The sequence below is a fragment of the Athene cunicularia genome (assembly GCF_003259725.1).
Source record: "Athene cunicularia isolate RWA chromosome 11 unlocalized genomic scaffold, athCun1 chr11_part1, whole genome shotgun sequence".
NCBI lineage: Eukaryota > Metazoa > Chordata > Aves > Strigiformes > Strigidae > Athene > Athene cunicularia.
This window is the reverse complement of record NW_020799113.1, coordinates 13,531,867-13,557,923: the sequence shown is the minus strand read 5'-3', so window position 1 is coordinate 13,557,923 and position 26,057 is coordinate 13,531,867. Positions and strand designations below refer to the sequence as shown.

Here is a 26,057-nt window from a genome sequence, read left to right as displayed (position 1 = left end):
TCCTTCTATAGACATGATCCCCAAAAGGAAGTTTCCCATATAAAACATCTTAGAGTTGAAAATGTACAGCTTATATATATGCAATGTGTACAACCAGGTTTTACTGTATGTATGTATATGTGTGTATATATATATATATATATATATATGCATGTTTGCTAGTCAGTGTAGACAGAAGTAGCTAAAAAGCAGCTAAACCAACAGTATTTCATTGCAAATAGGAACCAACAGACTTCATAGTATTTTACATCAACACAGGTTGTGCAGCTTTTCCAGTTAGGTACTTGGCATACAGTAAAACTCTGATCTACTTTTAGTTATAGTTTCATGTTTCCAGGCAGAGATTTTTAATATTCATTAGTAATCCTGAAATGAAGAGTCAGATATCTAACATATTCCCAGGTAGTAGTTTAATGTACTGTAGAAAAGTCAGTTTTGTTTTACCAAGGACTAGAATCCACTTCAGTAACATTCCCTGAGGCAGTCCACTATTTTATTGTTTTGTCTCAAATTATTTGTATATAGTTGCTGTTCTCTTCCAGGCTGCTTTGTTTCTTTAAAAATAGACACTTAGAATAAGACATCTGTTAACTTTCATTGTTAATTTTTTATTTCAGCAATTATGCTTCCCCTTAATATCCTCTTCTCCTTTTTTTCCCCCCCCTCCAAGAATTGCAAGTTAACAGATAGCAAATCTGTGTGCTTGATTTTCACAAGATAGGAATTCAGATCTTTAAATGATCATTAATTTTTGAAGATGCAAATGTGTGAACTGAAAAGAATGCAGTAGACAAATAACAGAACAGAATTAATATGCAAGGAACAGTCTAAAACTTATCTTACTAAAACTGAAGTTATTCTCTCTTCAGAGAGAATCTATGGCACTAAAAAGATCAAGGGTGGGGAGAACTGGTGGGGGTGGAGGGTAGAGAAACACAAGAGAATCATCATCCTAGGTCCACAGAAACACACTGAGCAAGAATGCTGTGTATCTTTACATTCTCAATGGACTAAGGAGGTTTCTCCTGATACAATTCCACCTTCAACATTTAAAAAAAAGCCTGTATATAATCAATGCACTTAAAGCTTTAAGTTTTAGTAACTTCACTTAGACTTTGTTTATAAAACAAACACACACAAGCACACTTCCTAGAGTGCAAAATGCTTAAATACTTCAATTACAGAACTCCACACGTAGTTTTTGGAACAGTAATCCTTTAGCTGTCCTAGTCAACTTCTTCCTTGTCATTGCATCCATTGCCAGCAACGGTTGCATTAAAACTAACCAAAAAATGCAGCAAATGCAACAGTCAATAACTCTCTACCATTTCTTCAGTTTTCCAGAGGATATTATTCATTTGTATAAACTCATCGTTGGACTTTGATACATGCACATGTAAGCATCACAAAGCAGTCTTCGTGCACAACCTTGAATTTTTCTGGAATCCAGTGAGTGCAATTCTTCTAGAGACATCTTCAGGTATTCACCAACTTCTGGACATGGGGTAACTTGTGGAATGTTAAAGCCATTCTGACCTCCTTTTAATAATTAGGAAAGAAAGAAAACCAGATAAGGATAGCATCTACACATATTTGCTCTTTATAATATACTTCAGTTATGACAGCATCACCAGTTCTTGAAAACACCTTCTAAAAAACCTAAATTCGCCATTCTGGACTACTTGCAAACTTATATGAAAAGTGCATTGTTCAAGAAAAAAAAAAAAAAAAAAAAAAGATGTCAGAATACGTTGTAGCGTTTACTAAAACACCCACACATTCAGGGATAGTGACCTGAATACATACTCCACCTCAGATGCTATCACATTTGTTAATAAGGTGGCAACTGGTAACAGTTGATGAATTTATAAACCAGAAGCATCTGCACCTGACTTGTAAGTCTAAGGCTGAGTTTGCTCCTGGCCATTTTCCATGTCAAAATAAGCAAATTCAAACAACATGGATGTCCAAAGTATGGACATCCATGAGACTGTTCCTCAGCAGACATTCTTAGCTTGCAGCACTAGCTGAAGAAAAATACTTGTGATACAAAACCCCCTAAGATCAGCAGAAGATATATCCAGTGGCTCTCTCATGTGATCTACATTCCTGAAATAAAGTGATTCTTTACAGACTTCAGTCATGCACATTTCAATCACTATGAAACAATACTTGATTGCCTTCTGGTTGTTATAAAGAAAAAGACTAATCCTGTAGCAGTTCCGTTTTTAACAGGAGGCAAGATTCTTCTCTCCCCACTAAATCACATTGTAACAGTGGGGTTCAAGAAATCTCCATGCGAAGAACTGTTACTACGAGTCTGACACTTGCATCTACTACTGTTTTTCTCAGGCAACAGAACTGAACATAGAGTCCTTATTTTAAACCCTGTCTAATGCAGCAGTATCTAAGAGAACACTTATTTTACTGACATCTGTATTACTACAAGCTAACAGTTTTCCACTGATAACTCTAAAGAGATCAAAGGAATGGCATAGATGTTGTAATGCGTGGCTGTTTCTTTTATGGTAAAGACACCTACACCAAGCCATTTAAGAAAAAGCAAAAAAAATATTTGCATACTATCTGATAATTGTGTACATCCATTTAAATACAGACTGAAAGAACACATTTCTGCAGTTGTTTATTTAAAATTAATTATCTCTGCCAAACTTGCAAAGTATAGAAAAATGTATAAGGAGTCCCACTAAGTACGAAGTACAATTACTTGTGTACCATCTACTTACTACAGTATCCAATTTAGGTGAAATTCAGATTATGCAAATCAGCAGCTGCTATGAAATCAATGTGCTGAGGTAAAACTGGGTCAAGATTAGTGACCTAGCTTCAAGTACATCAATTTAAACGATATTAATATCCTCAAAATGTTAATAGGCACTGAAATTTAAAATAGTAATGCACATTAAAAAAATAAGATTAGTAAGAGTAAAAGATCTACCATCCCGATCTGCCATGCTGTCAAAGAAAAGCCAGGCGGAGTCATCCCTCCCGTATTTAACAAAAGCTACATAGTGGCTTGTTTCTATGCAGAGAACAGCAAACAACTCCATCTTCTGGTACGGGATGCAGCCATGTCGCCAATCCCAGTCTGGCAGATCTTTAGGTAGTGACAATGGATTGAATTTATGACTCTGTCTCTTGGGATGAAGATGAACCTACAATTGAAGTGGTATTTCAGAAGAGAAAAAACACCCCCTAAGATTATTTGTTCAGTGGCTGGCAGACAAAGCTAAAAAGAACATTACTGCTGAAGATTAATGGCATTAGAGAAGGAACTGCAATAACAGTGGCAGACTAAATGTTTCTTCTATTTTTCCCCACCAGTGCAGTTCAATATTGCCCTGAAAATTCAAATCTAACTTTAGAAGGGAGGTCAGATTTAATGCAACAATTTTCTACTACGTTCAGGCTTGAAATTACAGCTTCTCATTACCAAACAGCTCTCAAAATTAAGTGGTTCTGTGTCATGAATTTATCAATTCAAAGAAGGTAGCATTTATGTAAAATTAGGATTTAAAGCAGGTGACTGGAAACAGATTCCAACGTGTATTTGGTCCTGGATTTGGCAGTTGCCATGTTTTTAGTAAGAAACTGTTGATGAACACATTGAGGGCCAAGTGGAGTTCCTGGTTTGTCACTGAAAGCTACACTTTACTTGATGGGATGCAGTTGCTCTAGCACTGGTGAGAAAGCCTCACTAAGCTCTTACTCCTTTTTTTTTTTTTTCAATTATTACAGCATATACTATTTGGGTTAAACCCCTGTAGAATAACAAAGACAACAACTTACTTGCGTATTGCATGTTTTGCAGAACTGCTTGATTTTCCCAGCAGAAATATCAGTATCTTCGTAACATTCTCTACACTCATACATAGCAAGCCCTCCACATATACGGCACTGCCTGGGAGCTGCATTTTTAAAGAAATTATTAGTCTCCAATTTGGGGAGGCTTTTTTTGCTTTTTAAGAAAAGGGGTATAGGAAGGAGGGAAGATTATGACTTTGAATGGAGAAAATTACTACATTAAAAAAAGCTAAAACCAAGTTGCCAATCAAAGCAGAAATGTGCCACTGTATTTAATTTCTTCCCTTTGACATAATGTGGAATAAGAAAAAAACTATTAGAGTAGCAAGTTGCAAACCAGAAGATTAAGTTTTATCAAATGCATGAACAAGTAAAAACAGGCTTTTAAATTAAGTTAGTTCTCTCTCGTTATATTGGTACAGTTAGCTTAGCCCCTATGTCTGTCAACACCAGAAAAAAAAAAAAATAAAAAAGCTAATGGCCATGACAGTGAAAGAAAAGGCCATGATATCTTCAGACATTATTATTCATATAATTTTTAGAAGTTCTATGAATTCTTATCTCAAATTTAAAACCAAGTCTCTTTCCTTAGGTAGTGTAATGAAAAATACAGTGGATGACAAACGTCAGAAATTTAGGTCACAAAAGACTGATAGATTTATAACTGAAAAATGCACCATCACTACATGCTGCAGGCTTACATACTGATAATCTCAGGTTCTCTTCTTCTAGTTTGATAAACTAATGACAAAAAGCTTAGAAACAAGCACAAACCCATAAAGACTAATGAAGCATGGTCAACATTGTAAACACCTATTAACTAATCTCAGTGCTACATTTAGCTTTTAAGATTTCCTACCTGCCATATTAATGAATTGTTTTGCTGCTAATAAGTCAATTTTAACACCACCACCTTAAGTTTAGTTGTACACATACTCAAGAATTAAATAAACATAATCAAGTTAGATACTACACACTGTTCTGAATTACAGCTTTTAACTGACATGAGGAAAAAAAAGGATTCTAGCCAGTAAACTTTCCTTTCTCCTCAGCCTTAGCACCTCACATTACCTTGGTTATATATGTAAAAAAAACAGAACACCAAAACTACCAGGAGTACTTACTTTCCAACTCTCCTTTCATTACACAATGCAATGTTATATACTTACTGTCTTCAAGTAAGTCTGTTATATTTAATTCCAAGGATGGAAAAATTTTGTTGAACATTTTGAAGTCTTTCCCAAACCGAGGCATCTGGATAATCAGGCAAGAGGGTGCCTAGGTAAAATGCCAGAATATAATGTAATGAACTTGAAATAATTACCTAAATTTAGGGACATACTTCTAATGCTATAAACATACTCATGTTATTTAAACTTGCAGCCCATTGACTTCAAAATTAACAAGATGAAAGCAAACCAAAATTAAGTCTTTGAGAGAAGCTAGCTAAAAAGACCCCAAAACCACAAAAGTGCCATATAAAGCACTGTCAAATGTCAGAAATCCTAGTCATGATCAAGTATGATATTAAACCACCTACTGGACTACACTCTCCCATACTGCTGGGGAAAAAAAAAAAAAGAAAAAAAAAATTCGTAAAGATTTTTACAAACAGTGGTATCTCAAAATAGTAGTCGTTAAGACAACTTACTGGCAGTAACTAAGAAGTTTTCTTTTAGTAATTCTTTACCTAAATTTCTTTGGTCTGTTCAACTAAAGGATACATGTCATTAAGTCAACCTTAAAATATTTTTCTAACCTGTACCCCTGACCTAGTACTCCCATTTCTAAGATGTCTGCATTTTGGTTTTGCACCAAATCCTACTTTTGTCCCATTGCCGAATGGGCAAATATCTAGGTACCATCACTTCTAACAAAGCGACAGCTGTCACCAACCTCTGCAAACTTCAAGTTGCTGTTGATGAATGACCACTCTAGTAACTGCTGAATTGTTGGGACTCCAACTTTCTCATTTTTGTCCATAAAAATTTGATAGAAGTAACAGTCTTGTACTTTCTGACCTGCTGATCTAAAACCAGATTAAAAAAAATAAAAGAGAAAAACAAATTCTGAAGCTCTGCTGTAATGACAACTGTATTTTACTAGGAAACTAACATCTACCAGAAAATAGTCTATACAACATCATCGCTGCATTGAAATATATTGTGCTTTGAAAAAAAAAAAAAACAAAAAACAACAAAAAAACCTCAGCAACAAAGTGCCTCAGATGACAGGCAATCAAGTAAGTATTAAGTGTGAACTGATTTTAGAAAAACTTATTTAAGAAACAAAAGCATTATAATTTTCAGAGTGTGGTTTAAAAGCAGATGCCTATGCATTACTGAACTATCAATTGAGAAATACTTCCTAAGCATATGCACTGAAAACCCCAACACAATAAAGCAGCTTTCACTGGAGAGACAAGTATGAGTTTCGGTTACAAAACATTAAAAGGAACAACAGTAATTCTCTTCCGTATGATATTCCCAATAAGGAGTTAATAAAAAAAAAAAAAAAAAGACTGGAATTAATGAAACATTTCCTGTTAATCAGGGAGATATTTACACTGCTCCCTACAGTGGAAGTCTCACAGAAATGGCTCCTGTTGCTGGACTTCCTATGTAGTTAACAGAGAACTCTCCAAAAGGATAATCCACATTTAAGGGCTGTCCAGCTCTAATTGTTAAGAAGCCTTCCACACCTAGGCAAACGTTATGAAGGCAGGCTACTACAGTAACTGCCAATGCTAGGCATAGTAAGTGGTCTGGATAAACTTTATCATCACACACACACACACAAAAAAAAAAAAAAAATCTAAATTACCCCAATGAATACACACATCACAAACCACCACCAACCCCCAAAAAAAACTAAAGCCAAAACCCAAGAACTACAAAACCACAACACAATTTTCTATGGATAGAGACACAGACAAATGATTAAGCTACCAATTTAAGTAAGTTTTGAGGTCAGACGTTTCAAAACAAAGTCAAAATTGAGTAGTGATGTTTTCAGGTAATATTTCTGTTACATAAACATAAATCTGAGAAGACGGCTTCAGATGGGTAATTCAACCTACTCTGGAAGGACACAGGAAAGGATACAGAAGATGGTGATCACATTGAAGAAATGGATTTTGCTACCATGGGGAAAAAGCATATAGGAGTAACTGGCCTCCAATAGCAAAAGAAAAAAGGTGAGGTAGAAGCCATGTCATCCCAGTGTCAAAGCTGCTGGGAGGAGATTCCTGGGAACTTTCATCAAGTTTGCTATGAACGGTAATGACCTCCCATCCCAGCTGGCATTTAAGACAATGTTCCTTTTAAGAGTACTCAGATGTTGAGAGGATTCTATGAGTATGATGCTCAAAGTTACTATTTGTCCTTTTAAGCCTTCTTTCTAAGAAAGGACACTGATGAATTACTCTTAAAGAGTTAAAGTACATGCACAAAACACACCGACTTCAGTGTTAAAAGCTGAATGGTGGAGTGTAAATTCTGTTTGCCCCTGTATGGCACAGACATCACAAAAACCTTGCAGGCCAAACTTTACAAAAGAGGGATTTAGAAATATGGAAGACAGTGCAGAAATGTACAAGTGGATTAAGAAGCATCTTCTCTTGCTTTTACTTTAGTCCTTTCAGCTGTGATTTCTGCCACAGCAGCATACCCGTTAACTACCAAAACCTAGAAATACATTCTCACATGAAGATCTATTATTCTAATTATAATAATAAATACTATTATTAAAATTATAGTATCATACCCCAGCTCTTTCACCAGACGAATACATTAGCCACAGGGGTTTCTCAGCACATTGTACTTCACAGAATTAAAGAGAGGCAGTAAAAATTGTGAGGGTTGCCATCTTAAGATGGCAAGCTAGTCTCTAAACACTTTTCTGTGTAGGCCCAATACATGCTTGAAGTTACTACTTGCTGTGGTTTGGTCTTTTTGGGTTTTTTAAGCTAACTATTGTTAGGTTAAAATTTAACCTAAAATAATTAGGTTAAAAACACAGACCTTTGTCTAAGAAGAAGGAGGAACACAGTTCCAAATTCACAATAGGCCTTGATCTCTCAGTCCTTCAAACTTTTTCAAAATTCCCCTACAGAACTACCACAGAACACAGCCTTGCTAGACTCAAACAGCATCCACACAGTGAACTGCAGCACACTACAGAGATGTGCTCTAGGTATGGTGTCACAGGTCCCGTATCTCTGCACAGCGTGACAGTGGGCACTTACACACCTCACGCACCACTGAACTAAAGCAGGGTATAAACTAATACAATGCCTGCAATGAGGAAAGGACTGAAAAATCTCTGGGAAATGCCTTGCAACACTGCTGCTGCCACAGAGTGCAGCAAGGAACCTGAGAATATCAGGTGCCAGGTAGCAGAATGACAGCAGTGAGAACAATCCCTGCCTCTGTTAAACTCAGTTACAACAGCTGAATCCTTGTAAGTGCTACAGTCAAGGATGAAGGCATACAGAAGTGCCAGTATCTGTTAGTTTGATAAAGCCAAACCACTGAAATATTTTCATTAGCCTTAAAGAAGAAATGCAAATCAGTTTCCATGGCTTAAACACCAATTTAAGCATTTAAATATCAATCTCTGCAGCATGTCCCAGAAATAAGTAGCTATAAACTGTAGGCCACATTAAGAAGTGTTGCAGGGTCCTCTCCTCTTACAGCAGCCCTCCTCCAGCATAACTAAGAGGAAGAAAGTAAGGCTGAGAAGTAGACGGCACTAGGACAGGAGATCTTTATCCCCTTCTCATGAAACTATGTTCATGCGCTTCTGCAACAAAAGAGCAGTGGGGCAAAAACCATCTAACAAAAAAAGTAGGAAATCGTGTCAAATTTTTCAATATAACTTTATTATATTGAATCGTATTAGAAATATGAGTCACAAGTCAAAGGTGCTCTAAGAGCTATCTCAGTTTGAAAGGCAGCAGATACTCTCTCCTCATCAGTTTCTACAAACAGAGGAGTTCAACAAAGAAAAAAAGATTCACCTTATTTTCAACAGTGGCTCAACTCTTAGAATATGATGAAATAAAATATTCAAAAATTCTTCTGGATCTGGGGGAGGGAGGAAAAAAACAAGTCTCATTAGCATGCAAAACCATATACATCATTCAAGACTGATTTTAAATCAAAGCTTTCAAAATGTTAACAGGAACAAAAGTAGAGGTTCATTTTTACAGATTTATCAACACAGTAAGATTATGACAAACTCTGAACATTTCTCATGACACAATCCTTTATTTACTCTTTTGGCGTCAAACGGCCCTAATAAGAGACACAGGCTCAACAGGGTAACAAAGCTCCAATAAAGATCAAAAAGATGCTCTGTATTTCAGATGAATCATTTGGCACCACACAACTTTTTCAGGAGAAATAAAGCTTTCAAAAGAAAACAGTGAAACTGCAGAGAAGCAATGAGGAGTAGTGACAGTAACACTTACATAAAACCCACAAAGTTCATCTAAATGAGACCAAGTTCTCTAATCAAGAATGCAGCCAACACTAGCTTCCCAGAGGTCTATTCTCCCCCAACACTGAGAATTTCCTGGTGTATGTCTCTTCCTGTCACTAACTGCAATAAATACTGGTTTTCAACATTTAGCATTTACAAAGTAGTGTTCTCTCAAACAAAAACGAAACAGCTACATAATACAACACTAATTAATCATTATATGCAGCAGAAGATCAAAAGGTTGGGAATTGATTTTTCTAACATGATTTACAGATTTTATTTCTTAAAATACTACATAACCATTGTGACAATGAAACATTGTAGTGAAAAGATTATTCCTCAGAGACCAAAGCGACATTTTGAAAGAGGACAAAGATCCCACCCTTATCACAGTCTTCATTTATGAGGAAGAGCCTTACATCTAACTGCTAGAAGGGAGTTACACGTGCACAGGAAGGCAAGAAAAGAAACCCAGAATGACCTTTTTACCACCCATCAGTGACTCGGATCTCTGGTAGAGGTATTACTGCTACAGAGAAATATCTGTGTGTTTTGTTCTGGTATAATTATACAGCAAGGTATTTCAGTTCCTTCAAATTATGATTCTTACAAATCTCAAAGAAAAGAAAACCTCCTCAGTTACCTTTTTCTTCTGAAGTGAATCCTGATGCAGCCTCAACTTTTTCAAGTATTTTCCTCAGTTTCATTATTTTTGTAGCACATACATATCCATATCTAAGATAAATGGTTTAATAACCTATTAGCTACTTTGCGATCAAGTCAGAGAAGCAGGAAAAAAAAAACACTCGTAAATGCTGAAATCAGGCTCTCAGATCCTTAACTGTGTACAGTGTTTCTTCAAAACTATGTATTGGCTCTTCCAGTTTTTTTAATGCAGTATAAATTTAGTGCAGTGCTCAATGTTCATACATAACCTTTAAGAGCTCTTTTTAAGCATTATCTTACCAGGATAACTTTTTTCTGATTTGTCAATATATTTGACTTGTTTTCACTCTAATTTGCACCACTTAATACCTTATTTTCAGAATGTCACATAACAGCAGCACTGTGGGAGTTGTTAACAAAAAAATATGTCAATATTTGAGAAAAAGATACAGAACTGTATTGCTGACCCAAGAAGCTGAAGTTTTGAACATTCAATCCTTTCCTCTAAAACCTTAGAGAAAGTGCAAAGAATGTTTTAAGCATGGTGAAAAGATAGAAGTAAGACTTTCAGTCTTTTCAGCCACTTGAGATTTCTGCTACTTGGTGTGTATATACTACTATCTATACCACAGAATGTTGGAACACACCAGGCAAAGTACATATGCCCTTATAAGAACAGTTTAGAAGCCATCATTTTACTCCAGGAATCAAAAGAAAAACTTTATGATAAATAGCTCAGTGACAGTCCACAGAATTTCAGAACTACAACTGTATTATTTGCATATTAAAAAAAAAAAAAAGCTAAAGACAATTAATTTTGCATGCAGATTTTTGCTCTATTTCCTTTGTTCATCGTGCCTAAGAAATTACAAAGCTCATGTTCTTTTAGTAACAGAATTTTGACCACTTGCAGACCACATGTAAAAATTAAACTTTTAGCATCCCACTAAATCCATCAAGTTGTGAAACTCCACATAAGATAACACAAATACTTTTCTTGTCAATAACAGCAGCATTAAAAACATGTAAACATGACTGCTGTGAGTGAACATAACTTGTATTTATCAATGTTTTTGTATTCATACCTACACAAATTTTACAATGGCTTTCTGCTGATCCCATTTCCAGAGACTAGTGAAAACATTTCATCATCAGCCGATGAATAACTATTCCTAGTTAGCACTGATTAAATTTACCATGAAGAACAAATAAAAATACTCAAAAAAACCCAAAATTTAACAAGCTGGCAGCAGCAGCTAGACAGACTTTTCAAGCTTGCAATAGGAATGCATACACAGCAGGATCTACTATAAAATCTATTAGACCAGAGACCAGTTCATGTCTTTACTTACATTCTCAGAGGATTCACAATCTCTGTCCGCAATAGCTCTTGAGTCTCACTATAATACTCTACATCATTCTTTTCTTTAGGTCTGAGTAACACAGTGTCCAAAACAGAGCTAAAAGAAAACAGGCTATAAAGAAAAAAAGGAAGGTTGTTTTGATTGTGAAGATAAAACCATTCAGAGCAACATAAGACAAACCAAGCAAAGCCACAGGAAGAATTAAAGAACTAAACAAACTCAAAGAGATAATTACAGACAGAGGACAACAGAGCTGTATTAAATAGTAGAAATCCACTCTAACCCAGCATCCTTTCTGCAGCAGAGTACAAAAACAGTTGCCCAGGCAGGATTCTACAAATAAATTCTAATATGTATCTCCCTCCCTCCACCCCCCAGCCTGTGTACTCTTTCATCCTTCAACCATTTACAGGCCAGGGACTCACTCAGTCCAAAAGGAGTACAGATACATACAGGCCAGTACAATTTGGACACAATTAGCACTTCACATTACGCAGCGAATGCTGCACAACTTGTTCAAACTGCCAGAGCATAGTAATGTGTCAAAGGTTGCAGTGCATGACTCTAAGCTGCACAGTAATAGACAGACAGTCATTACAACAGAGATCACGTGTTCTGCATTTCTAGCATGGGATGCCACTATACAAATTATGAACTTACCAGAATAAGGTGGAGTCTAAGTAACAGGAGTTGTAATGACCCTGGATACCTTTCTTCTTTCCAATCATTGTCTCTAAACCTTCTTTTTCCATTTTTGGAGGAGTGTTTTCTTCTACCACTTCACTTAAGTAACCTCCAAAGGCTGAAATTTTTTTTTTCAAAAGACACTTTAAAGCCTCAAATTTTATCCCCCTTCAGATTTTCCTATTAATGTTTTACAGCTAAGTTGCTGCCTTAGTGTTAGCATTCCTTCTCTGGACTAGAATAGCATTTTATTATAGCCGAGACTCACTGTCTTCCAGAGAGTTAACAAGGCTTTACATTCCACTGACAGTGCACATTAGAGTGCTTCAGAAAGCATGCAGCACTGAATTCTTTTTACCCAGTAGGAATGAAGCTCTCTTCTCATTATAAATGCCCTGTTCACACTACCTTACAAGTATCAGACACTTTTTTTTCTTTGCTGTTGTCCCAGGCAATACAACATGACCCAAGAAATCTAAAATATTTTAAGTTAGTTTTTCACCACTAACTTCTACCATAAAAATACATGCTTTTCTATGTTACTACTTAGAAAAAAAAATTGACATTATAGAAAAATAACTGTCTTTATTTCTGTTAATGCAATCACATATTGCTGGAGTTGCAAATACCATTTTCAGCAAGACTGCTTTACAACTTCTAAAGTAAAAAATGTACAGTGTAACAAAAAAATCCCTTTTAATTTTATGAAATTTCTTTAAATTTATGAACATTTTCCTGCTTTAAAGCATAAAAAAAAATGTAATCCATAGCAGCATTATGTTCTGTACAGACTGATCTTCTACTCATTAATCTCATTTAAGTAATACCTGTACAGATTTTCAGGTGTTCAATACAAAGAACACATTGCAGGAATAAATAAAACCAAAGCCCAGGTCAGTTCCCACCTGATAAACAAGTAATAAGCAGAAGCTCAGTACCTAGAGAGTTGCAGCGTTCTATCTGGTTGGAAACAGGCTGTAGTGAGGCAAACCTGGAATCTGGCCTGCAGCTCTTGAGTTTAACAAAAAGAGCTTTCTTCGGAGCACAAGTGAAGTATCGAGTTCCTTTAAATGTTCCATCCGTACAACCTGCACATTCATCTTCCTGAAAATTCAAGTGAGAATTCACTTGTTTTCTTGCTTCTAGAATTCTGCAGTAAGACATTTGATAGAATATCTGCCCGTAAGTCACCCTTCAGTACTCTAAAGCTTGATATACAATGTTTCTGCATTGTGGTATTACAAAGCTTCAGCTGAGGTGTTCTTTAACTGGATTTACTGAGGAAATTAAGAGCCATACTTTTTTTTTTTTTTCTCTTCCCATACTTAAACTTTCACTCCATCCAAATAAAATTCCACCAGAAGCAGCTTGGGGGAGGTGGAGGAAGAAAGCAGAATTAACCCTAGTCAACAGTAGGAACTTAACTAAGCTAGCTAGTCACTCCAGATTTCTTCTGTAGTTAGAAAAAGCACATATGCACTATCAAGCACCTTTTAAAACTCAATTAAAATCACTAAGCATTGGGTAGTGTGACTACTTCCAGCATGACTGTGGCCTGCACAAAAAAAACACCTTCTTCAGAACACCCAAAACATACATCAAGGAAAGACAACACAAACTAGGTATAAAAAAATAACATATTATCCTTATTTATCTTTGATAACATGATTTAAGGTACCATCTGCTTACTAACAATTGCTAGGTTTTAACACAGAAATGCGTGATAGGCAAGTCCAAGAGCCCAGTTTAACATGGGCATCCTAAGATGCAGTCTCAGAATACCTGTGGCAAACTATAGCTTGAGCTTCACCCAAAAAACCCACACATCGGGGGTTTTTGTAACAGCTGAAATTCCAGTCAGATTCTTACTTACTTCGCAACAGATGTTTATTGTTTTACATAATTGTACACTGCTTTATCTGAAAGTTTATTAAACATTATCCCAAAATAAAGAACCCCATCTCCCTAATTGCATACACATTAATCTAACTGATAGCCAATCACAACCTTGGCTGGCAGCTGCTACAGAGTAAACGTCAATATGTAACAGCAATTCATGTTTGCAGCAACTGTGAATTTACCAAGGACCCATAGGAACAGATAAAGCACATGGCTGTCAAATCAACAATCAATACCAGTGATTATCAAAACCAGTGTTATGACTCTTGACGGTCATAACTGACACAGCCTGTTTGCTGCTATGCAAAAACCAACCAAACAAAAAATTTATATTCAATAAAGACTCTTACAGCCAGGGCATTTTATGTACATCTGCATTTCAAAGAACTTTTAAATACGGTCAGCTTTTTTCAATTAAAATATCCATAACATAAGCAAAGGCCACTCCTTTACAGTAAGTGACCAATCCTACAAATTCCATTACCCATTGTAACACAAAAACATCTCAGAGCCTATTAACAGAGTAGGGTCTAGGGCAGCCACAGAAGTCAGAGCTCATCTAAGAATTTAACTGTGTTATACAACGATCACATGGCAACCTGTTTGGACAATTCCTCCAGACCAGCTGCTTTTGCAAAGTATACAGACACCAACTCTCAGACACAAAACTAGTAACATGTAATCAATATTAATATGAACTACAATTTATATTTACCAGTTCCAGTCCAGCTAATACTTCATTTACGCCAGGGGGCTGGCCAATCCAGCGGATTACTCCATAGAAAGGAGGGTTTTCTTTAACTTCAGCCAAGGAACCTGCTTCAAGACCATGTGAGTTCCCAACTGGGCCTGCTGTTGAGGGACTCTCCTGGTTAGCCGTAGTATTTACATCACCAATGACTGACTGAACGGATAAAGAGAGAGGACTATGTCCAATAGTACCATTAGTACTTGATGTTTTTGTCAAGCTAAAAGGGAGGGAGTGAAATCTGTTTTCTGTAGACACAGAGTTTGTTAAAGGTGGCTGAAGTGGTGGTGAAGAATGCCCAAATCCAGGAGACGAATCAGTAAGTGATTTTGCAGGGTCTTCAGCAACTGTTAAAAATCAAAACCAGTATGTTAGTAAATGTTGTTTGGTTGTTTTTCCCCTCCCCCCCATTTTACAAAAGGAATGACTTAGCTATCAAACCAATGAAATGTATCTGCAACCACATCTGATTTATGGGTGTCCTGCATAGGAAGCACTATCAGCTGGGGACATGTAGGAAGATGTTTGTTACTTGGCAACCCTGGAGAGACAGAACTGGCTGAGGAAACACTGCTATAGCCCTACCATTTCTACCACAACCAACAGAAATGAACAGCATAGAGAAAGGAGATTTTAGCGAGAAACCACAAGAAGATTTAGATTGAAGATTTAAAACTTTTTTTTTACCCCCCCGTCAGAATTTTTCTTTGAATACAAGTTAACAGCCCCAAGGATTATGGCTGTAATGGGCAAAACTAGAATTCATTGGTCAGTGTGACTGAGGAAAGGATTTGCTTCACAGCTTATACAGAGATGAGTAATCGCTTGCAAATGGAAAAGTGTTTATTCCCCTGGCTCTATCACAGTATACTTTGGTTCTAACACAAGGAATCTGTCAGTGTCTATAAAGAATAAAGGATTTAAATAAGCCATGACTAATGCAGTGCTTGATAAATGAGATCACAACTACATGTAATAGCACAAGTGTTCTGTATCTTCTCTCATGTCTCTACATGGTATCTAATACACAACTGGTAATCACAGAGCAAAAACCTCTTCTCCCCATGCTGCTTCATTAACTGAAGTTAATGTCCAAACATTTTAAAAAAAAATTATTTAATCCTTTACTTCCATAGTCTTTTCTGGATAGAATATTTACCTTATTTTAAATATTCTAATAATTTTTAAACAGAGTTTCAAGCTGCTGGAACATTTGTTAGGCAACCAAGAACAATTTTAATCCATTTTCTTTTACATTTCATGGAATTCAGGGATTACTGCTGTTGTAGGTTTCCATTGTACATTAGCATTATTAGTTTAGTATTTACCCCTTCAGTCACTAAGCCAGCCAGCCACACTGTAGAAAAGTTGACCAGGAAAAACAAACAAAATTAATCTGGAAGCAAATCAAGATATACTGATCCTTTAGATATGTGCACCCATACTGTTAAGAATTCAGAGAGATATTTTACAGAAATTCCTTTAAAAATACTGAAAAAACATGTATGCCTAGTCAGAATTTTTTTTCCCCCCTACTTCCAGGCTGATTAGCCGGAATGGCAGAATATTACAGCTCCCTTAGATCTGTAACATTAGCTACAAAAAGGCTACATAAAATTACTCTATACTTGGCTACAAGGAATAGCTTCATAGCTTCCTTCCAAGCCTCAGCTTTTATTTTGCCTACAAGACATATGCATTCCCACAGACCTGCAGATCTGTTTCCAAGAATGTAATCTCCTCCATGCAGAACAAAACAACAGGTCTGTCAATTAAGACAGAAGTATATTTTCATGGGGGTCCCAAGATGGATTTTATGATACAGTATGTCTTCCACTAAGACAACGTACTCCAACTGTTTTAAATTTAAACTCATACTTATTTCATTTGAAGAACATCAATACACTCTTATTTAAAAAAACAAAACAAAACTAGACTATCATCTCTCTTTACCTTCATCAATATACCATGGGGGTTTTGTTTTTGTTTGAGGCTGAGAGTCAACTGATGAGCCATTTAATGTGTAGAAGACTTCAGATCTGTTTCTATTTCCAGGTTCAGAGGTAGTGCCTGGAAAACAACACATTTTACTGAATCTCTATTTACAAAAGGTTAGCTACCCTCTTACTTCATAGTATAAATTTGTTACTATACTTTCAAGAACACATAACTGCCTTTCCACAAAGCAGCAAACTCTCCCATCAAAGCTAACATCGCTCTGCTTGCAACAAGACAGCAGTTTATCCCAAACCAAATTAATCTTCCAAGCTAAAACTTCAAGTCACCAACCTGAAAAGGCAGCAGAAAATAATCTTCAAGTGCAAATTTTTCATTACTATAAATTATGGATATAAGAAAGTATTTGAGATACAGTGTGTAGCAGTTATCTTTGGTTTTTAAAGCAAAAAAATTTCAGAGTAGGCAAATAAATTACTGATCCAATTCCACACAGATATAACTTGTGCCACACAGAACCCAGTTACTTCAGTGAAGCCCATCTCTGCCAGCATCCAATGCCAGGCAGAATAAAAGCTTACAGAATATATTGACATTAGTATTCTACTACTCAAAATAGCCACTAGTAAACTCAAAAGACACTGAATTTTGATTTTTGCCTTTAAAGAAAAAAATAAAAATACCTCCCTTCCAGGTTTTTTTTCCTGTGAGGATTTTCAGAACTGGCCAAAACCAGAGTCAAAAGAAGTTTATATTTTGGGAATTCAGTTTTGGTTTTGAATCACAGCAAAATTAACATATTCACTATTAAGCAGATCTGCTCCTGGGCTAAAAATTTGGAAGTTTCTAGTCCTGCAGAAGGAAGACAACAGCAAACTATATTTATTAAAAAGTGAAAAAAAAACAAACCCACACACTACACTTTCAAAAAAAAAACAAAAAGCAGCCCTGAATTGGTTAGACTAGACAAGAAGGTAATATACTCTTTAATTTTTACTAAACCTCAAACAGTTTCTCGTGAATGGGAAGGTATTTTGATCAGTCTTAACTTAAACTGTCTACCATCTTTTTTATGATTAAATAAATGCATACTAATACTCCAGAGAAATTTAACTTGGTACATAACTGAAATAATAAATGAAGTGATGGAGTATGCAAGGCAATGCTTTTTCCCAAGCAACAGAAATTTTTAGTCTTACATAGGTAAAGAAAAATCACTTCCCATACATACCTGTAGCCTTTGGCTTACTATGATTGAACAAGCTTTTGTCACCACCACCTCTTGAGGTATAGGCAAGCTTGGGAGGTCTCCTGTCCTGTGACACAGTCTCTAAGACATGGTATATGAAGAGAGTATTAGCTTCCCTTTGTTATGCTTTTACTATGTCACAGAGCAGCTAAACTTGAGATGTAACTGAACCAAGGTCTAGCATGAGAAATTTTAAAAACAAGTGGAGCAAAAACCTTGTTTGGCATATAACCAACATTTTACATATCTAGGATTTGCTTCTACCACTTTACAGCAATTACTCTATCATGCACAGCAATTACTTTACTCCAAAGTCTACCATTATTTCTTGAACACACCAAATAGGCTGACTTCACGTTCTTCAATTATATGCATAACACCATTATGGGAAACAGTTGCATGAAATTCTAAACTCTGTTCTCCACCAACACATCTACAAGAAACGCTCTTTTCCCGAAAATGGAGAAGTCCCCATGAATTCTCCAGAGAAGAGAGAATTCATGCAAAAACATGCATCTCAACTAAACCAACAAGTAGGAGGTAAACGTAAGAGAAGTTAGCCAAGTTGAAGAGAGAAGGCAATGGTTACAGACTACAGGCTGTACAAGACTGCACTCACCTGTCTGCAGGTAAAGCACAAACAAAAGTTTTACATCAAACTTTTTTATTTCTTCAGAAAAGGAATCAGGGGACTGTAGTGGTTACAAGTTCACACTATTCAGTGACTGCTGCGGATAGTGAATTTTTCCACAGTCTTGATATGAATCCTTAAGTATTTACTCACCAAATGCACAAATAATACTATCAATATGTTTCAAGCAGAGAAAGAACAATTTTCTGGTCTAAGATGATAGTTAAACTCCTAGAGTAAATTGAACAACATTCAATAAAAGGATCCCTGCTACAGACACATTTATCCTATACAACTGTATAGCATTGTGAATACTATACAATTTGACATGAATTTTGTTCAGTACCAAACCTTTTCTACTAGTGAGAATGTAAACAGAAAAAAAGTGTAACACAAAAAGTTAAACTAATGCAAGTGAATTTAGGATATTAATTCCGCAATACTGTTTTAATCATGTAACTGTGCCTAGGCTGAGATGTTATCAAAGTCTGCCTTCTGGTTAAGAAAGCAGAGCATACCTGGAATAACATCATTGATATGCAAAAGCAGTGTACTTTCCACACTTGCAAAACTGCACAGCTGTATTCCATTGTATCTTCCATCCCAGTTTCCAATAGGATTGTCCTAAAAATAGAAAACCACGTTACATGTATCCCAAGAGAAGATTTATCATACATCATACAGAATGCACACATAAGTCTTTAGGAACATAAAAAGTAGGAAAATTAAAGGTTTGACAACATCTATATTTTCCTGTACCAAGCTTCATATTTATAATAGTAAAACGTTACAGTCTTTGAAGACAAACACAAACTTAAAAACTGCTTGAAAAATATTTCCTATTTTAACAAGCATTACTCTACTGAAATCCGTTATTTATAACCAAGTTAGAACAATTCCAGTGCATTTTAGGCAACAACTACTGCAATCAAGAAAATGGAAGCACCTGATCTACAAAACCAAAACACCCTTTAACTACCAAGTATTTGAAAACTGTTCATTTTTTACAATCCAAGTTGCTAATGACAAGCTTCACATTTTCTTGAAAGACCAAATTCTGTACTTAAAACTCAGTATTTTTTAAGGTATAACAAAGTCAAACAAACCAAAATTAAAGGAAAAAAAGCTTATAAAAATAGGTAACAAAGAAAAAGGTACCCAGCCTACTTTAAAAAGGCAGAACAATGCCAGTCTAACAAGACAAACACTCAACTTGATTACTTCAAGACTGACATCTAACATTGCAAGTAGCTCAGTGGAGGCTCCTCAGAGTAACCAGAGTATTTCGCTTGAACTGTTTAGCATCAAATAGGATACCATTTACCTCATGCCAAAAAACAATTACCACCATGGGGCATCTTTGAACACAAGTGTTTATTTCCCATTTTAGGTCAGCCTCCGCTGAAGTAGCTTGTGGATAATGTTTCTTCTTCTATATTGCATGTCATTTACTAGCTAACACACATGCAAAAGTTATTAAAGTCAGATTATTTTCTTACCATGTCCACTCCAACAACGTATCCTAAACTTTCGTTTCCTGGTAAGACATCACAGAATATAACTGTCCCATACTCTATACTCTCTCCTATCTTCAGAGAAACCCTGGAGTTGATCTCCAGAGGAGGAAGTTCTACCTGCATTGTGTCAACTGGAGCTGCATAGTCACTTTCCAGTTCATTGTCATCATCTTCCACCAGCTCCAGTTTGTCCAAAGCAACAAAAACCCCACAATCCTCATCACATCTGAAAAGCTGCTTGCCTTGGTACTGTCCGTCAGTAAAGCCCTGACCACGACCTTCTTCCTAAGTGTCAGAGGAGGAAGAAGAGGGAAAACAAGAAAGAAAAAAAAAAATCCCAGTATATTTTGTGCAAAAGCAGACTACTACAAAAGCAGTAACATAATCCAGTGTTTTGGAGAAACTGCATGAAGAATTTGCCCGATGAACTATCATTATATTGGGAGAATTCTACTGCCAGAATTTGTGGCAAATATACACACTGTCTATCTTATGGGAATAAACAGTAAGATGTCATTTGATTAGAAAAGCATGTGTTCTTCAGATGTAAAGCTTGCTTCCATCATCAAATTTTTGCCATATCAAGACAAGACTACTTCATACTAGACATAATGCTAAGCATTCAAAAATTCCACTTAGACACCAAATAGAGAGAACTCATTTTCAGAAGCACCAAGGTTCTTAGTGGGAATTGCAAAGAGCTGGGGAAAAGTTTAAAGAGGACTTTGAAAAAGTTACTAATGCAAGCATGGCGCTCTCGTGAATCCAATTCTTCAAAAGCTTATGGTTGATGTTAAATTTGCAGAAATACCTCACTAAGAGCAACATAACAGCAACATTTTCCATTTTAACCAGTTGCCATTTGACTTTTAGGGCTCTACAAAACAGCAGCCCTAAAATCCAAGCCTGCATTTATGGATTGTAACCTGCCATGTGGAAGGAAAAACAAAGTTTTTCCCTCAGATATTTGCCACAATGAGGATATAAATAACTAGCGTTTTCTAGGCTGGAAGAGTCAGGGCATGTTCAAATCTTTTTGCCAGCCCATGCACTTCATCAAGCTACACTTAACATGGTGACTACAAGGCTGATGTGATATGGTGTGTTCACAGGTATTCAACAATACTTATGAGAAGACTGAAGGTTATAGAACTTTTAGGGGTAATGATGCTTCTAGAAAACTAAAGCTATTATGACTCCCTCTTTAAATAGAAGATTTTTAGCTCATCTGATAAAATATGTATGATGGTGCCCCCTTAGCAAGAAACTTACCAGTAACTCTACTCCGAAGTATATCCCTGTTAGGGACCTTTCTTGCATTAAGGGTCCTCTGAAGCGAACAACTCCAGGAAATTTATCATCTCCTGATCTCAGCTGTACTCTAACAGGCGAGCCAATATCTATTTGGACGCCTTTAGTTAATCTGCTTTTGCTTTTAAACAGACTGTATCTTTCCTCACAGTTAGTAATGGCCAAAAGCAGCTCAGCTAGTTTTTCATTTATTTCTATAACATCCTTCTCATCCACAAACAGGATTGCATGAGGTTGTTCCAGAATCTTTAATCCAATCTGAAGTTTCTTGCCTTTACAAGGAATATTTCTGGAGTGTCCCACAGATGAACGGTCTTGAAAAAACTGCCCAATGCTACCTTTGGGCACTTTCAAGAGCTTTTGAGTCTGCTTGTCTATGACACTGCATTCTTGGAGAAGCAAGTAAAAGATCCGCTCTTCCCAATAGGATGAACTTGCTTTTTCTTGACTCCATAAACCCGAATTCATTGTGATTAAAAATTTAAAAGCTGCACAGAAATTTTCAAGAAAAATAAACTGTTGATTTATGCGCACTGATCTTGACAAATTCTACTGGAGGGTCCAATCTTTGTGAAACAATGCAATATTCATTTTGCAAAGAACCAAATCCATAGAAGAAAGCCTAGAGTAAAAATAAAAAAAAAATTTAAAAAAGGCAAAATGAAACCGGGGAGCTACAACTAGTCTTAAGTAAAACAACAGAAAACCATTTAAATCTGTGACCAGCCCCACTCCTTTTACAGAGTAAAAATAGTTCAGCATAATCTGAGACAGCAAACGTCTCAAAACAGCCATAGTCCTGTTGATCATGGACATACCCATTTCTACTTGTTACTGCTGCATATTTCTTTTCCTTCTCTAGCTCCTTGAAGCAATGAAGAAAGTGTAATAAAATGCAGAAAACACACATAAGTGAAAGGAAAAAGAAATTTTAATTTCAGACTAACAGGAATATATACTCTGCTCAAGTTTACAAACAATATTTTATAGAAGCTTTCCATTATGGAGATCTTTTCCTGTGCTTAGTGACTACTTATTTCTGACAGTGTACTGCATCTGTCGTCATACACAACATTTTGCTTTAGTGAAGCAGAAAATTGCGTCAGTGTAACAGAAAAAAGAAACTTTAGTAATTTATAACAGCCATTTCTTTAAATATTAGAAAGGTACAGTTCCAGTAAGCAATAAACAAAGTAGGAAAAACAAATTGCACCAGAACCAAAACAGGCAGTTCTAAAGAAAAATGTAGAGGCTTTTATTTTTATCATTTCAGAAGGAGAATTCAGTTCAACAAAGTAGGAAATGTATCACTTTCAGTTATTAAAATACCTTGGAAGAAAACTCCTTAGTTAAACATCATCTTAAGAATTACAGTTCACAATCAATAAACTAAACATGAAGAACCTGAAAATACTTTCATTGCTCATGGTAGCAGATACAAAAACACATACAGGCATATATATGTCTACAGTTTAGATCATACTAGATGCATGAAGAAAGATCCCGAGTACCTTAACAGGATTTGTTCCTCTTCTAGAGATGACAGAAAAGGGTAGCATAGAAATTAAGGGTGTCATGTACATTTTCCTGTTAGTAATCTGTGATGCCACAGTTTGAATTCAGTTAAAGGAGAATCTCAATGATTATTCATGCATTTAACTTCAGTAAATAAAAAACAAATACTCTTTGTCCTTGTGCCTCCTCTTGCTACCCTATTCCTCCAGAATTTGACAGCATTCAAATACCACAAAATCTATTGCTATTTCTCCTACTCAGTTTGATCCCAGCTTCAGAAACTATCAGAAAGCAATGGAATCCAGTAGTACTGGAATTATTTTCATCATCTGTTTTTAAACAAAACGAGTATTTAACAAAAATTTTGTCCCCAAAGAGAAGTAACCACCGCCACAGAGGACCTTCAATTTATGCAAAGTAACATCTTTCAGTCACTGGGAACGCACACATTTCTGCACTGCTTGCTGAGTCTCCCAGTGAGGCTTCCCTACCACACAGCCACACAAACTGCAGGCAGCGTGCTGCTCCTCCTCCTCCCAGGTGCTACACGTGGGTATCAGTGTCATCATCACACCTTGACACCACCGCTGCAGCAGCTCACTGGAATTATGTGGTTTAAAGTGTTTCCATCTGCAAAGTAATTAACATCTGAGGGACAGAATGTGGACAATTTCAGACCTCACTGGGATAAAGTCTGGTAAACTGTCAATCTGTTTTAAAGTTAAAAAGTATTTTTCTTCATTTTAATTTGATACACATAAATAGGCTTTAATTTTTGTTGAGGATTAACAAAAAAGTCCAATATTGGTATTTAATTGAAATTTAAGTTTTATAAAGGAACTGATGAAGAACACAAGATGTCCCCCCTCCCCCGCCCCAAAGGAAACATGATCAAATAACTGTAAGTTTTTATAAGTCTACTAATGTACTAAAATAGAGTTTCATCCAAGTTTTGTCTAGTTCTCTCCCCTTAATTTTCCAGTCGCCAAGAAAAATCCAGATACTGTCTTGTATACTGTGTCTTCACAGTTCCATTCTATGTTCTCAGCTTTCAAAGGCTGATGCACTTAACTTTCCTTTTTGCAAGCCATTCCACAAAGTTAATCAACTCCCAGTGCAAAGAAGTATCTCTGACATTAGAGAGATCATGAACTTTTCTATCTCACTTTTAGAAATAATTCATTTTAAGAGGTATGTATGGAAACTATACCAACAGAGAAGTCAGTTTGAGAGCTTAAACCCCAGTAATTTTCAATTATTTATCATATCCGTTTTTTTAGTAAGTATACTCTGTTAACATTGCTGCAATATTACATAACCTTCAGGTTTAGTAGTGAAGAATTCAGTGTGAAAACATGCTAACAGCTGCATTCAGATTATACGATGATGATAATTCTATGTATGGTCAGTCTTTCAAAGTTCTAGCCATCCACAGAGATGTTATTAAGCCACAGAACACAGTGCCAAAATGTTATTTTCCAAGTTCACTACCACTGTATAAAATGCTTTCCTTTGACAATTTGTCTACCACCACCGTCCCCTGCCAAATAAAGTATAGAGCTCTAAAAAGCAAATCCTCTTCTTTTAGAATATTAAAAATTATGAAGTACTATTTTAACAGCACAGAAAAGCTTGCTACAAAGGATGTTAAGTTCTGGCAACATATCAGAAATCTACGCACATAAACCACTGATTTTAAGATTATTTTTTTTTTACAGCCATTTTCCATGGAATTGAATATTCTGCAAGTAAAGTATACTTCTTGAACAAACAGCACAGACTTACTGGACTTAGACCGGAATAAACTATTAGATCTCAATATGAATTAACTTGAGATCGAAGCAAATTACGGTTAGCAAGGATTCTTCATTACACTGCACAACATACCAGCAAGTATAAAACTGTGCATACCAGAGAGTACTTGACCATCACCACAGACTTTTAAATGTCAGAGCCTGTTCAGCCACTTTCTTCTACTCCACCTACTACCTGAATTATTTTAATGCTCAGAAGACTTTGGAAAGCAACAGGCAAAACACAGTTATAACTGCAACACCTGACTGCATACTTTGGGGGGAAAAAAAAAAAAAAAAGTCAGAAATAGGCCATAATTAGTTACCTAACTTCAAAGCTTCCCTAATTTCCTTTTTTTCCCCGGTCTTGAGTCACTGTTGTCACTACAGAGACATCTCATCATAAAAACAGTTTGCTCTGAAATGTGAGCACTTTGTTTCTACCCTACAGTAGCCTTAGATGAACTATACCGAAATGTCTGAATCAGCTATCAGGTTTCAGCATGAACACACAAGTCTGTAGCTCTGATTCAGAGTATAAAATGAAGAGGCTAAAATAAATTGTGCGGTTTCTTACAGAACTTTCACTTTAAAATACCAGTTCTAAACAGCTGAGATGCAAAGTTATATTCTTTAACGGTCTGAAAATAATTTTCAAGGGAAGGTTAAAACTATGAGCAAGCAAATTTAATTGCAGCTCAACATATGCAGAATTACACGACTGCAACACAAGCTGTAAGTGGAAAAAGAAGAGAAATTGTTTTTAAAAATAGCAGTTGAAATCTTGTCTGATACAAATAAGCTCATACTGGTAACGTGATTTCTAAATGAAAACACAGCTGAAACACTCGACTAAATTTTCTTAGGTGTTATAAATTCGATACAGATATTCTACCTGAGAGAAGAACAAAAATCATTATCAACTATCAGAACACCCTGGCATTACTAGATTGAGTAAGTGTACAATCAACACACCATCATCACTGTCCTGCAGACAACCGTTCTGTCAACATGATATGCGAGTCCTCTCAGTAAAATGAACTGTCCGTGTTCAGATCTTGAAATGGAAACCAAATCATATACAACTTCGATCGTGACGGAACGTTTAGTGGCAAGAGTGATGTATCTGTTTATCGCCTAGCAAGGTAAGAGGTGACACGTCATGTCGCAAGTATCGACGAGAGGCTAAGTTTTTGAGAATTATCCCCCCCAATTCTGAGAATTCTCTACCTCTCTGAGGGGCGCTTACGCGCAGGATGGGGAAGGAAAGCCCCGAAACACTGAAGTCGGAACAACGGGTTTCCCAGGGCTTAAAGCTGACCTATCGGAAACGCACGGCTGGAGCCAAGCTCGGCGCCCCCGCACAGCGCTGACGGGAGCCACCGCCGCCCCGGAGCCAGCCCGGCCCGGTCCCG

At 36.4% G+C, this 26,057-nt stretch overlaps 1 protein-coding gene across 2 annotated transcripts; it reads right to left on the bottom strand.

Annotated features, from left to right (window-relative positions):
- Window positions 1-660: 660 nt before the first annotated feature.
- CYLD (CYLD lysine 63 deubiquitinase) lies at window positions 661-25,794 on the bottom strand. Of its 2 annotated transcripts, none has more exons than XM_026856640.1 (17): window positions 25,618-25,794; window positions 21,296-21,956; window positions 20,141-20,308; window positions 19,025-19,130; window positions 17,858-17,956; window positions 16,624-16,740; window positions 14,638-15,017; window positions 12,962-13,127; window positions 12,000-12,141; window positions 11,328-11,450; window positions 9,953-10,044; window positions 8,846-8,912; window positions 5,722-5,854; window positions 4,995-5,103; window positions 3,811-3,929; window positions 2,960-3,176; window positions 661-1,539 (listed from the first exon to the last, which is right to left on the bottom strand). In XM_026856640.1, exons 2-17 carry the CDS (start codon window positions 21,800-21,802, stop codon window positions 1,355-1,357), a joined length of 2,730 nt encoding a protein of 909 aa, XP_026712441.1. In that variant the 5' UTR covers window positions 21,803-21,956; window positions 25,618-25,794; the 3' UTR covers window positions 661-1,354. The 2 variants fall into 2 exon arrangements, with proteins under 2 accessions (XP_026712441.1, XP_026712440.1); XM_026856639.1 differs by having other exon boundaries at window positions 20,006-20,308; window positions 25,618-25,793.
- Between the last annotated feature and the right edge of the window lie 263 nt (window positions 25,795-26,057).